This window comes from Lissotriton helveticus, chromosome 5_1 (genome assembly GCF_964261635.1).
Source record: "Lissotriton helveticus chromosome 5_1, aLisHel1.1, whole genome shotgun sequence".
NCBI lineage: Eukaryota > Metazoa > Chordata > Amphibia > Caudata > Salamandridae > Lissotriton > Lissotriton helveticus.
Window position 1 is genome coordinate 701,216,922 of NC_136065.1, and position 14,921 is coordinate 701,231,842.

At 46.5% G+C, this 14,921-nt stretch overlaps 1 protein-coding gene across 1 annotated transcript in view; it reads left to right on the forward strand.

Annotated features, from left to right (window-relative positions):
* The window catches only part of LOC144754849 (beta-microseminoprotein-like), a 124,609-nt gene that overhangs the window by 60,497 nt on the left and 49,191 nt on the right, over positions 1-14,921 (forward strand). The window contains exon 3 of the mRNA XM_078643104.1: positions 5,648-5,750. Coding sequence (XP_078499230.1) covers positions 5,648-5,750 — 103 coding nt within the window. The remainder of the gene's footprint in view (positions 1-5,647; positions 5,751-14,921) is intronic.

Here is a 14,921-nt window from a genome sequence, read left to right on the forward strand (position 1 = left end):
TCCGTTTAGGTCAGCCAGGATGTCATCAACAGTGGGTGTAAGATGTCCCTCCCGTTCGATTGCTCGATTGGGCATCCTCATGTCGATGCAAATTCTGATTTGGCTAGGTTGTTTCGGTTTCTCGGCTGTGACCATGGGCGACACCCACGGGGTGGGGCCTGATACCTTTTAAATGATGCCTTGGAGTTCCAATTTCTGTTGCTCCTGTTCCACTAGGGGCCTCAGATGAAATGGGATCCGCCGGTGTCGCAGTGCCAATGTGAAGTTTTATCGGCTCTTTCTTGAAGGTCCCGAGTCCCTGAAACAACTGTGGAAATAGATCCAAGATGTCCTCCGCCTGGAGGGTCTTCACTGCGTTTGGGAACGCTATTAGATGGAGGTCCTCCGCAGTGTGACTGCCAACCAGCAGGTCTGCCTCTTTTTCCACGACGTGGAAGGTTGTGGTCACTTCTTTGCCTTCAGCTTTGACTTGAACCACCATTTTCCCTCGGAGAGGGAGGGGCTTCTGGCTTCCATAGGTGAGAATTCGAACTCTCGATGGAGTGAGCTGCGTTCTGGGGTTTAGACTTTTGTAGTGCTGGATACCCATTACATTGATCGTCTCTCCGGTGTCTATCACTCCGGTCACTGGGGACCCGTCTATTTCGATACTGCACTTTGGTTGCCGCCTTCGCCTTCGCTTGAGGTCACTTGCGAAGGATACGAAATAACATTCTTCATCCTCGTCTGTCGAGGAATCATCCAACCGTGGTTGGTTGTGAGATGGCGCCTTGGTCGTGTGGGACGTTGTCGGTTCTTCCAACGATAGGTGACTGACAGCGCTGTTTACTGATCTTTTTCCCGCCGCGGCCTTCCCTTTGAATCCTCCTCGGCATATGCTGGCGAAGTGGTTTGGAATTCCGCACTTGGAGCAAGTCTTGCCCCGAGCTGGGCATCCGTCCTGGCAGGGCTCTTCCCTCCCACAGTACCCACACGGGGCACGTCGTGCGGGTTTAGCAGACCACCTCCCGCGTCCGCTTCGAGTAGGTGTGCAGACGGTGTCCACTCGCTCAGTCTTCACTTGCGCCGGCGAATCTGCGTGTGGGTTAAGTGCGGCCTCCATTGCTGTCGCCCTCACGTCGGACAACTCATGCGAGCGTGCGAGTAGCAGGATTTCCTCCAGGGTGATGCGTGGTTGCCGGAGTATGAGCGTCCTCAGCAGCTTGCTCCTACAGCCTTGGATGAGCTATGCTGTGACTTCCTTTGTCTGGTCGTCTTCGTTGCACGTGCTCACCAACTCCCTGAGCCTTGCCCGGAAGGCGTCCATGGTTTCTCCTTCCCTCTGTCTTGACTGCCGGAATTTGAAACGCTCATAGTGAGGGTTGAGTTGGGGGTCGAAATGAGCGTTTAGCGCCTTCACAGCGGCATCATAATCGTCTTGCGCTCCGGTGTCTGGTAGGTGTGCAAATAGTTTGTAGATTTCATCACCTCCAAAGTGCAGCAATAACAACCTTTTGACCGCCTTGTCAGTTTCACGAGTGACGATGAAATAGTTGTTCAGTCTCCCAATCCATAATGCCCATCTTGGCGTTGCAGTTGATGGCTCTATCAACTCGCTGAACGGTGGTAATGCCTGAATCTGGGAGTGGGCTGGAGGTGGGGGCGGTTGCGCCAGGTGCACCACCTGTGGTTGCTGCACTGCGGCTGGTTTGACATGCTGGTCGTTTGGAGGTCAGACCTTGATGCACTTGCCAAGGCGTTTTGAGGGTTATTGCGCCTTGCCTTTCAACCCCGGGCGTTCTGCCGCTCAGGCTGCTGCTGGCGTGTGCAGCCTTCTGTGGCGAGGCTCTGCAGCTTCAGGGGGCTGTCAGTTCTTGCCTTTGCCTGTGCTTGTTTCAATGCAGGCTTTTGGATTGGCTTTGCATTTGCCAATGCTTGTTTGCTATCGACTGGCTGCACACGGGCTTCCTACGTGTGTCCCTGCAGTTTGGGGCTATTTCATGAGGCAGTTGCGTGGTAGCTGTCTTGCAGGCACGTGGGGAGCGTAAGTGCGCTGCTCCCGTGTTCCTGGCGTTGCGTTGGGGCCTGTTACCAGAGCGCATGCGCGCACTTGATATTCATCGCGGGCCTTGCCACGCTGTCTGGGCGCCTGCAGGGTTTGCCGGTGAGTCTTGGGCGTCCGCACGCTTGTCGGCAGCGGCGCTCACCTCTTTTGTTTTCCGGTCCGCTCCGTTGTTCGGGACTCCAGGGGGGGGGGCACACACGCGGGGATGCGCGCGGCTTGAGTCCTCTCCGTGATACCCTGCGGCTTCTGTGCTTCCCTCGGCGGCACTTATCTCTCCGTGTGGTGGGGATTTAGGATGATCCCACCCTCGTCGCCAGTGTTGGGGGCCAGATCTCGAGGGGGCAAGCTGCAATTAGAGAGGTGTTATTATGCGGGGAGCAAAGAATGTACAACCACGCCAGTGCTGTGCTACTTGGGACCCGAAGCCACGAGCGACCTCGGCCCATTTATTTAAGCTCTCTGGCCACGCCTGGCCAGAGAGTGCTACATAGTATGTGGGTGCTTCCTGCAATCTGGCCGAGGGCAGAAACACTAGACCGCTACACAATCCACATGAAGTTAGCATAGCTACTGTACTGTGCACTGACTGCACACAGAACTAGCATGGCTACAGTGCACTGTGCACACTGATGGGCAGTGCACCACTCACACTTCTATGATTAGTACTATGCACCGCACACAGTGCTAGGATGGGTACTGTACAGTGCACACGTAGCCAGCATGAGTACTGTGCACTGTATACAGAGCTCAATGGATACATACTATGCAGTGCACACATGGGTACTGTGCACTGGACATAGTGCTAGGATGGCTACGGCCCACTGCAAATCCTGCTAGCATGGGTTCTGTGCACTGCACATAGTGTTAGCATGGGTACTGTGCTTGGATGTGTACTGTACATCGTGCTTGGATGGGAAAAGTCCTCTGTGTGCATTGCTAAGATGGGTACTGTGCACCACGCACACAGTGCTTGGAAGGGTATTGTGCACTACACACAGTGCTAGGACCGTTACTGTGCATTAGACGTAGTGCTTGTTTGCGCAGTGGTAACTCGGCACGCTTTATTCTCGACATTTGTAAAGGAATGCCTCATCGTGATTCATGCAACACGCAGTCCATTGAACAGCACTATCGGTGTATACTGAGCAATTAATACATCTGTTGTGGCAAATACATATTAGGTTGCTCTGTGGGTCCATTATTCTTCATTACACGTCATGCTATATAGTGTCTATTTTAAGAGACCGCCTGCTTATTTTGTTATGTGGTTCTCTACTATTCTCTTTTTTGACTCATTCCTCTTCGGACTGACACGTTAATCTAGTAGCATATGCCTGGCTGTTGAATCTGAAATTTTAATACATAAACAAATAACAAATAGAACCCATAATTTTCTTTGCACTCCGCTTGCAAAGCTTTCCATAACGTGTCTCCCGTCTCCATCTGAAGACTTACTATGCACAATAAATCCATTCTCGGACAATAGACTGTTGAAGTTTTGGTCAGAATTCATATGTTACCTTGTTAAATTGCTGTATATTAGTGCTCCCTTAACTGCTGAGATTTTTACGGTGAGGGTGAAGCTTTTTCTTATGTTAGTACATGCTCAACTTTCAATCATTTATTGCAATGAGAAATATTAAAATGTATAATCCCTCACATTTCTTGACAAACCAATTTCTTGGTGCCCCCTGCATGAGCACTCACTGGCTGGCCCCAATTAACACCATCTGATTTGCCGGCATTCCTCTGCACCTGATCAGACACCGAAAAGGGGAATACATTGCATTTAATTAATGCTTCTCAGTGACACTGATCGGAGGCTATGTTTAAGGACACGGTGGGAGAGCGCACCATGTTTGTTTTTTCCATCTTTGGTGGTGGTGCTGCCGTGATGGGATTATAATGGGGGGGCGACCGGTGTGGGAACAGCTGTGCCCCTAATTTTAGTTTAATTCATCATCACAGACTTTAATTTCAAGTGAGCCGTCATGTGCTGCAATTAAACAATACTATAGAATGTAGCTTGGGCAATGGACGCATGTACCAGAGCTTGTTTTTTAAAGTTATCCGTTTTAAATTTCCTCTGCTCCAGTGAAAGTTAAAAGGTAAAATAAACTCATTGATTCTATTCTCTTAAATCACCGGCTCATGATTTCCCAACGGTGCAGGAAGGAAAAGCCTGTATCACGTGACCTTGGAAAGGGGCTACCGGCCTCCCCTGGTAGAGAACAAGCTTGAGGGCTATTGGGAGCCCTCTGTAAGACTATTGTTGTGCAGGGACTTTGTCCCTTTCTCTTAACTATGCATTTCCGAACCAGAAAGGACCACTGCTCCCTCCACAGATCAAATTCCAAACATGGACCTGCAAGGGCCCCTGTGCTCTTCCAACTTGTTTAACGTGATTATTGAGAAACAGTACGTTCCGCGTCTTCTATGTCATTTGATCACTTACCCCACCCAGGGCTTTAAGTGGGATGAAAAAACTGGGGGGTCTCTCAAAGGGGCATGGCCATATAATTAAGGGCGTGGCTTAAAACACATAGGCTAAAAATCTATGCTTAGCATAGTGTGCCGCCCGACTTGTATTTCGCTGTTTCTGTCATTGCATCCAGATATATGATACAACAAGTAACATCATACCTACAACACGTCAAGGCCATTGGATTGTCAATGGTTGTTAGTTGCATAAGATATATAAGCAGCAGCTATGGCTTGTATGTAATATTAAAGCTTCCACTGAAAGCCCTGGTGACACCACGACGATGTTGCTGCTACTGAGTTTAATAAAGAAGGGTAATCCTGAGAGAAAATTACTCTCCTTAAAGGATTTCCCTTCCCCTATAACGATCGCCTGGCATGACATCATGCTGTAACTTCTCGACTAGTGAGAACTGAGCAGTGTGAGCAGCGCATATCGATGTGCCTGCTGTCACTGCAGCCCGCCTGTGCCAGGGCACAAAACAGAGCCTGATAGAGACCCGTTTCGATGCCCCATTTAAACAAGCTTTGGCATTCGGGACCTTATAAGTGTTTAGCCATGCAACTCTTGATGTTGTTGCACCAAGGATATTGTGCTGGATAACTAAACACTTATAAGGTCCCAAAGGCGAGACCTATTGGCTATGCCAATGCTTGTTGCTAGTAGCATCTCGTAATTACATGATGTGGCGTAATAGCATTATCTCAGGATTTTGTTGTGTAGCAAGAGTAATGCAAATTTACTGATATACACAAGATTACTTCAGTGTAATGTACATTTTGCACAGAGAATCCACTATCTCCAGTTGCTGAGATGTATCTGCATTCTTCCAAATGTTCTATTTCTTTTCTTTGTCTCACTGAGGTGCACATTAGCAACAGCTGCTTGAAATGTACAGTGGAAGCAGATTTGGTTTATGAATGTTGTTCCATATAAATAATTATTTCCAAATGTCGCGAAAACACATGCATGCAAGAAAAGAACAGAATGCCATTAAAAGCATACAACAATCCAAATGTGTATGAATGCTAGTGCACCATAGCAGACAAAATCAGAGGACCGGCTATTCGCTAACTGGATGGCAGAATTGACTGAATATTGATTCCTGCTTTGTTTTCTAGGCTGCTTCATAGAAGGCAAGTTGCGTCCATTCGGTTCAACAACTAGAACGAAGAATTGCATGAGTTGCTCCTGTTCCTCATCAGGCTCAAAATGCTGTTCCCTGTAAGTGTTATGAAAAACAAGACCAAAAAAATGCAGAGAAACATGTATGCATGTATTTCATGATGTCCAGAAGGAATGCTGTCGCTGCTTCCTAGGGCTAGATTGAATGTTTCTAGCGCGCGACATTAGGTGAGTGGATGAGTCCCCATGTGTTCCTCTAAGGCAGTCAGGCAGAAGTGTTTATACCGGAGGAGGGAGGGGCGGCACCCCCTGGGGGCATGAATTGACCTTAGAGGGGAACCAAGCACTGTTCAAGAGGAGCACCATTCTAAAAGGAGTGATGGGCTGTTAGGTAAAAAGTAGAATGTCAGTGAGGCACTCTATGTCAGAAGCATCGTTTGTCACTTATGACCTGGGGCTAGGAGTAGGTTTCAAAGGGGCGGAGGGGGTAGGGGGGGGATCGGCAAGGGGCAAGGCGCACCCCTGTTTCGGATCACACTGTGGATGATGCTTTCACACTTTAGGGAGACCAGGCAATTCTTTAGAACATTTGAAGAGCACTGTTTTTAAGTGCGTGGTATCGATGGGAACGAAGGAATCAGAAAAGAGAGTTCCCACAATAGATTTCCCCCCCAAAAAATATATCTTTCTGAAACTGTAGGAGTGAGTTCATTTAATTAAATGAGGAAAAAGTTCATCAGTCTTCTTGAATGGATGGTTAAAGGAAGGGATGACCTGAAGAGTCAGATGGCTGCTACTTAGTACCTGTGAACAGAGAATCTCTAGCCCTGAGCTGGCAGATGATGCAAGGCTAATGCATGTTATGTTGTGTTGTGTTATCCGATTTGTAAAGCGTGTGATCACCCGAAGGTGTCCTGGCGCTAATAATCTAAGAGGGGAAGGTATCAGAACAAAGACTAGTGAAACAGATGTGTTCTTAAAAATCTGCGGAATTTAAGACATTGTGGCTCAGGGAGGACGGAGTGTGGAAGGGCATTCCAGGCCTGGCTGTAATCACAGGAAAGGATTGTCCACCAGCCGGGGTTCCGCCAAACCTGGGAACTGACACAAGGTAAACAGTAGAGCAGCACAGGGCTTAGGAAGAAATATATCTCGGAAAGAGAGAGGGGATATAATTATAGAAACATTGCACAGCCAGTAGGGTTAGTTTAAAGGTAATCCTGGCGACGTCCAGGAGGAAGCCAGTGAAGACCCCCTTCTGGATTGTGATGCATGGGTTATTGTTCTGAACTAAGTGACCATCAAACTATGACCTGCTGCACCCATTGTAGGTGCTAGATAAGTGTAACTTGGAGGCAGAAACAGAATGAGTTGCAGTAATTGATTGATTCAAAAAATGATGTATGCCCCTATCACCAAGGCTTGACTTTTCAGGTAAAGAAAGGTTGTTATGGACTTTGTGTGTCCAGTGGGTGCACCGCCTTTGAACTACAGCCCCTCCTTGGGCGTAGATACTTAATAGGCATATTATGGTTAAATAGAACTCCCAGAATGATCACCCTAGGAATATCTTCGAGAGAGACAGGAAAGGGCAGAGGAGTCTGAAGAGGCTGGAAAGTAAAACTCGAGACACATCCAACCTACCTGCTTGACGCCGCAACGCCGCTACAGCCAGGAGCTTTCCTCTGGGGTCACGCAGGCACCTGGAAACAAGCCGCCACCGCCGAGAGTCATTTGCAATCAGACCACACGCGCCGCCGCTCCGGGACTTCAACTCCCGGCAGCCTACGCGGCGGCGCGCTTTCCAACGACGCGAGGGCGCCAGGAGGCGCACAAAAGCGCCTCAGACACCGGCGGAGCGGGGGAGACACATCCAACCTACCTGCTTGACGCCGCAACGCCGCTACAGCCAGGAGCTTTCCTCTGGGGTTACGCAGGCACCTGGAAACAAGCCGCCACCGCCGAGAGTCATTTGCAATCAGACCACACGCGCCGCCGCTCCGGGACTTCAACTCCCGGCAGCCTACGCGGCGGCGCGCTTTCCAACGACGCGAGGGCGCCAGGAGGCGCACAAAAGCGCCTCAGACACCCGCTTCGCGGGACGCCCGGACGAAGCCCGGACAAAGGGCGGGCTGTCTGAGGCCGTCCAAGGTTGGCCACGGTTGGGTTGGGCCAGGGATTTTGCCTTTTGCCTTTTGTTTCTATTCTTCTTCATCGCACAAGGCATATTAGGCCTGCCAAGCTCCAGGTAATCATAAACCTCATTACTTGTGTGTATTATATAACTTTGCCTTAAGCGCATTCCTGCTGTCAAATGCCTGTAAAAAAGTTACCCACAGTCTCTAATACAATGGAGAACTATCTTGTTCAAGTTGTGACAAAAATCAATACCGATAGAAGGACTTCTCTGGGATTAGAATCACCTATACAATCACCACTGGTAGATATTGAGAATGAGGATTCATTCGCTTTGCTAAATAACAGCCTCCTGGGCGGGGCACACGCCTCCCTCCAGGACTCAAATTGCATTCAGCCCAGTGGCATTGTAGCTAATATTGAAGTAAATAGTGACACTGACGCACTGACAGCGCTTTCCGCAAACAGCGAGTCTATCATTTCTACCGCTCCCCCCATCCCCGCACCTAGGGTTTCTGGGGGCAAAAGGAAAGCCATTCAAAAGCGAGGAGGCTTAAGATCTTCCAAAAACAAAGCTGCGACGCCACCAAGGAAATCTACAGATGATGAGGAGGAGGATTTGACTGGGGAAACTTATGTGACTCTTTCCGATGATCTATTACAAAAACTTTGCTGTCTGATGGATACAAACATCAAAGGGATGGTAAAACCCCTGATTAGTAAAATCGATAAATTAACTGCTGAGGTAAGCAAACTGGAAGGTCTATTGGGAAAAACTCTGGGGGAAGTGAGAAAACTACCAGAAGTCATTACAACATGTGTCCAGCCTCTGATGAGTGAAATTCAATCTAACAACTCCAATGGACCGACTCCTGTTGTTGCACCAAATCCCCCGTTGCCTTTAATGGCAAATTTATTTGATAGGCCTCCCGGAGACGTACCATCTGCCTTACCTCATGGGGAACCTAATTCCTTGAAAGGATCATCAGAGCTCGTCGTGGAAGCCTCACCATTAGTTCTTGTTCTTGCAAACGTACCCAAACTAGCTCCCGGTGATGTTGAATCAACTGCATCATTACTAAACAAATCGTTATCATGGCTAACTAATAACATGGCCATAACACCCTGGGGCAAGGAGCAACTAGCGGAAGAACTGGTGAATGCAAGAAGGGTCGAGTGGATTGGGAATAGGGCAAAAAAAATTAAGGGGGACTGTGTTGTACTTAACTTCTCTGACCCCGAGGTCTTGCCAAATATCTTGCCCAATCTCCACCCGCCTCAGAAAAGATTCACCCCTATTGTCCCATTGACTTTAGATTTCTTCTACCCCAGGAAAGGTAGAGGCCCTAATTGCAGCACTCTTAGAACAAAATGGAACGTTGTAACCAAGAGGGGCAGCAAGAACTCTGATCTTGCTGAGTGGGGTCTAGGAGTGGAAAATAGATTTGCTGCTCTTTCCAACCTAGACGCTTGTGATTGACTACCATCCACTCCCACTACCTTGTTGCAAGTTCCCACGGCTGCAAGCCCTACAGTGGTGTCGAGTTGTCCTACACTATTACAAAATGTGACAGATACTATTGTACCTAGAGCTGGTTTAGCTATCGTAAATACTAATGAAACTGGTAATGTTGATTTAATGCCAATAGGGTCAGTTCATTGTATTTGTTCTACAATGGCAAATGCCACCGGGAATTTATTGTCTTGGAACATCGCGGGGCTTTGTTCTAAAATGGATTGTGGTGAATGGTTCGGTTTTGTCAGCCAGTATGACGTCTGCATTTTTCAAGAAACCTGGGTTGTTGATCCTGTATTCGCACTCGGTTACTTGAATTTTTACCTCCCGGCCACCAAGGGTCCAAAAGGGCGACCGATGGGGGGACTTACTATATGGGTGCGCCAGGCTCTTATGATTGATGTGAGAAACATTGAGCTTTACCAAAAAGATATTCAGCTCATTCGACTAAAGGGTAACCCATCTACCTCCATAGATATTTATAATATATATGCTAGAGGAGGTAATGTAAGAAAATCTGAGGTCCTTTTGTCTTTGTACAAACTACTAGAAACTCACTCATCAGGGAATAACATACTAATAGCTGGCGACCTAAATCGCACTTTTGAACCTCTAGACATTGGCGATGTACAATTGGGCATGGAGGAAGACACGCTATGGGATATTCCCGCTCTCAATACAGTTCCAATAACCCGCTGGACTGAGGATATTCTCGGCCTAAACGCTATGTGTCTCGAACATGGGTTAAGGGCCTTGAACGGTCGGACAAAGTCTGACAGAGTACCAGCTATGACATTCAACAATGGAAGAAATAAGAGCCGTATTGACTACGTTATATGTAGCATGCCCCTATGGCCAAAGGTCACTGACATGGTTGTTTTGGAAAGGTTAGAGAGCGATCATAACCCTTTATGCGTCCTTCATAATTGGTGGATGTCTGATGTCGTTTTAAGTACTTGTGCTGAACCACTTCCGCCATTGACTATACCCACAAATGATATGCGTAGGCTGAGGTGGACCAGTGTTAGAACTGACCCGCTGGTCTTAGAAAAAATAAATATGGCAACTGATAAGGCTATAGTGGCCCTTGAGGGAGAGGTTGGGCAATCTCCTACCCAAAATACGGTTACTCAGGTCCATAATGACCTTTTCAAAGAAATAAAATGCCATTTCTTAAAACCGGCTATTAATAAAAAGCCTGGGAATCATAGGCCAGCCAAATGGTATAACCAAGATTGCAAGGGGGCCAGGGCCCGCTTATGTGCCGCGATTAAGAATAAAAACAAGGAGGCCACCAGGACAGCTAGGAAACAATATAAATCTTCCATAGCTAAAGCAAAAAAAGATTGGGACGAAGCCCACTGGAATTTGTTACAGAGTGCCAGTGACCAAAATCATTCCAGGTTATTCTGGCACATAGTCAAATGGGGTCATGACAGGATCGAAGACGCCACCACAAACAACGTCCCCCAGGATGCCTGGGTAAAATTTTTTAGCGAACAATATGCCTCAAGTGACCTGTCTACAGGTAGCGTATGTCAACTCTTTTCCATGACAGAAGCTGACACCTTTACGCAGCACGAAATATCGATGGCACTTAAAACTGTCCATCATGGTCGTGCCCCCGGCATTGACGGTGTACCAGCAGACGTTTTTTTAAACGATACTGCAAGATGGTCTAAATACATTCATCTGTTAATTAATCATATTGCCAGAGGTGCAGATATTCCTGTAACATGGAGGGGTGCTGTTATCATCCCGATATACAAGAAAGGTGACCGTGCTCTGCCTAGTAATTACCGCCCAATTAGCTTGATCGACACTGTTCAAAAAATAGTGGGGCGAGTAATCATTAATAGGCTGCTTGATTGGGTTGAGGATAATAACATCTTATCCCCCTTTCAGGCCGGCTTTCGCAGGGCAACCAGCACTGTGGACCAAGTCTTCCGTTTCCAGCTGATTCAGTGGAGGACCGTGGTGCTAGGTGGAGGCAGCCTGTATGCAGCATTTGTTGACTTGCGGGCTGCCTTCGACCTGGTACCAAGGTCAAAACTGTGGGAAGTTCTTGTGACCCTTGGGGTCCCCGGGGAATTGTTGTCCTTAATCATGCGTTTACACGAGGGCAATTATGCTAATATTCGCTGGGACGGGTATGGTAATGACACCGCCGAATTTCCAGTTGAGCGTGGGGTTAGGCAGGGTTGCTCGATGGCGCCTACTTTGTTCACCCTTTTTATTAATGGTGTGGTTTCTTCTATGCAATCTCAGGCAGTGGATGCTCCCTTTCTTGCAGGTGAAAAAGTTCCAATTTTAATGTTCGCCGATGATACCTTAATTTTATCAAAAACACCAGCTGGGTTGCAAAAAGCATTGGCAATATTTGATGATTTCTGTGTAGCTCACGGATTGGAGGTAAACGGGTCCAAGACAAAACTTATGGCCTTCAATCCCCACAGAAATTTTAAATCTAAAATTTCGCTGAGTGGTCGCACCTTGGAGGTTGTAAAATCCTTCACCTACCTAGGGATCCATATTTCTAACGATAATAGGTGGCAGTCACATCTTAATATTGCTATATTAAGGCACAAGCAACTGGCTGGCACAATTATCAAGGAGCAAAGGAAATCGCTCACTAAGCCCATCAAACCACCACTGATAATCTATGAGGCAAAAGCAATAGGGTCTGCCTTGTATGGTGCGGAGTTATGGGGGCACGAAAACCTCCAGGAGCTCCAAACCTCAGAAAATAAATTTTATAGGAATTTGATAGGCGTCCCTCAGAGCAGCCCGCAATTGCCACTAAGATATGAATTAGGTAGGAGAGCGATCTCTGATAAGGCCAAACTACGCCCGATTTTATACTGGCGTAGGCTTTGGACCACGCCAGAGCTCTCTCACTACGCGAATGGGTTTAAAGATGTTGTCACAAGTGACTGCTACAACAAAATTAAATGGTTTAAATCACTGAAGATTGCCTTGTTCGATTTAGGACTTAATGCTCTTTGGATTGATCCAGCTGGGGCCTCATTCCCTTCCAAGTCCACCATAAAAAGCATCTACTGGGAACATGTTGTCAATAAGAGTATGCTTAGTTTAAATAGTGGGTCTATGACCACTAGCTACTTAGAGACCAAGTTGTACCCAATTTATGAAATGTATTGGGACTACATATTAAAACCCATGGACAGGAAACTGCTTTTCCAACTGAGGGTAGGCTCTCTACCTCTCTCTAATTTAACATCTAAATGGAAAGCAGGGGGTGTATCAATCTGTCCTGTCTGTGGGGTAGGTAATGAGACGCTTGGTCATTTTTTGTTCTCTTGTTCAATGTATTCTGCTCCTAGGCGAGCTTGGTTGGCTCCAATGTGCAGGAACCTAGGTACAAAAAACAGCATGGTAGCATTGCGGATTTTAAGATCTACATCTGCTAACTGGATTATAATTGCTACTGCAAAGTACCTGGGGTGGGCTTGGACTATAAGACAGAGAATGATGAGAGGATAACAATCTATTGTGTTGTTTACAGGAACTGCTAGATACATGTCTATTCTCTGTAATAATTCATCATAAATCCAGAGACTGCTAGACTTCTGTTTATTCTCTGGAAAAATTGATTAGTTGGTCAGTGACTGCTAGACTTGTATCTATTTTATCTTTCATTGTAATATATTTAATTTTAACGTATCATCGGTTGAAACTTTATGACATGAATATTCTTATAAATTGTTTATTCGTGATTATCATTCTGGCACTTTTTTATATCAAACCTGCTTTCGACATTTTTAACTATGCACTGGGTTTTTAAATATTAATCGTGTGCTTAAGTCTAATTTGACTATGTAAATTTAATTGTTTTTTTAATATATGTATGTTTGTCTGCTTTTATGAGTAATACTCGAAATAAAGCACTTTTGAATTGAAAACTCGCTATTAGTCCAAAGAAGGTATGTTGAGTCGGGTAAACTTTTGCTGCAGTTAGCTATTTTTCATCCAAACGCATCCCTGCTTAAAGCAAGTGAGTACATGCAAAGGACCCAAGCATGGGGAATATTTTGATGAAAAGGTACACATCATCAGCATAGAATTCACTCAAAATGGGAAATTTAGCTGGGAAGCCCAATAGGATCGCTACAGAAATGCTAAAAACTGCTGTGAGAAAGGTGAGCACTGGAAGAGAGACACCCAAGGAGCCTGTTATGAGGGCCCATTAAAAAGAAGCAAAACTAGGAAATTATGGAGCAGGTAGTGTTTGCCCAGGAAGCCTGTTTGTCCAGCAGTATGTCTGGTCCTCAATCAAAAAGGCAGCCAAGAGTTCAAGTATAATAAATGGGACACACGTTGCTTTATCCAACTTCTTCAAAGCATCTTTGCAAAACTCCTCGCGGCTGTTATTGTTCAATAGCCTGTTTGAAACAGAGTCAACAAATTTACTCTGGGTATACAATATTCTGATTACTGATACGAGCTAAAACTATTTACGGGGTTTCAAAATTCATACGGCTCAGAGCTATAAGAGTAACAAGGGTCTGAAATAAACTATAGGGAAAAATTACTTAGAAAGGAATCCAATCCACATGTATCCCTTTCCTCAATTTTGCCTCCCATCCCAAGGGGGTTGAGAAGGAATGTAAAAGGGTAAGGGACACATTTGCTGTATTTTGTTCACTTTTAAAGACTAAGTGGCATATCTACAAGTTCCTATCACCACCGGAGCGTTACTTTTTTGATGCTCCTGTGGCGTAGCGCCATTTCTCTTATTTACAAGGTAGTGCTAAGACACTTAATGCAGCTGAACAAAACCTTGTAAATATGCCCCTTTCTGCGGCAGTCCTCTGCGGCAAGGGCGGGGGGTGCAGTTGGTGCTGTAGTGGGCATTCCACCGCAACACCCATTGCTTTTTGATGCTGCCCCAGATTTGCAAGGCTGAGGTAGCGCCAAAAACTAACACCAGGTAATACCTGGCCTATGAATGGCAATACTAGGGGAAATTATTAATTCCTCCTAGTGTTTTTTGCACTTTCTATGTGTGCTGTTGTTTATGTGCAGGAAGGCATTCTTCCTGCACATAAACAATTGCCCCTGCAGTGCAGGCACCCTTGCCAAATGGTGGCACAGTGCCTGAGTTTTCTCTAGGCAACTTTTTTTTTGCTCCATGCTAGGGGAACATAGGTTTGCGCAATATTCCTGTGACTACTGCGCATCCCTGCGCTTAAGAAATGTCAGAGTGAGGCATTGCCAAATTTGGCGTAGCACGGCGGTCTGACATTTTTTGCAAATATGACCCTAACAATCCTAACTTAATGGATCCATGTGACAGCCTGTTTTTATCATCCTGACACACCCGTTTCATTTTCTTGGGTGGGAGACCTGCGTTACGAGTCTCCTGACAAGTGGTTTAAATGATTACAGCGTGATGCTCAGCAACAGAGTGGCACATTTTCTTGGGACGATTGAGATCTATCCAAAGAAGTACTCCTTTTAACATGGGTGGATACCCCTCTCATGACGAGGGAATGACACTTAGAATGGTACGTGTCAGCTGATTACAGTTTTGGAGCACAATTCTTTTTATCTGAAACAGTGTGGGCTGTCTGCCTACTGGGCCCCCTCAGTTCTCC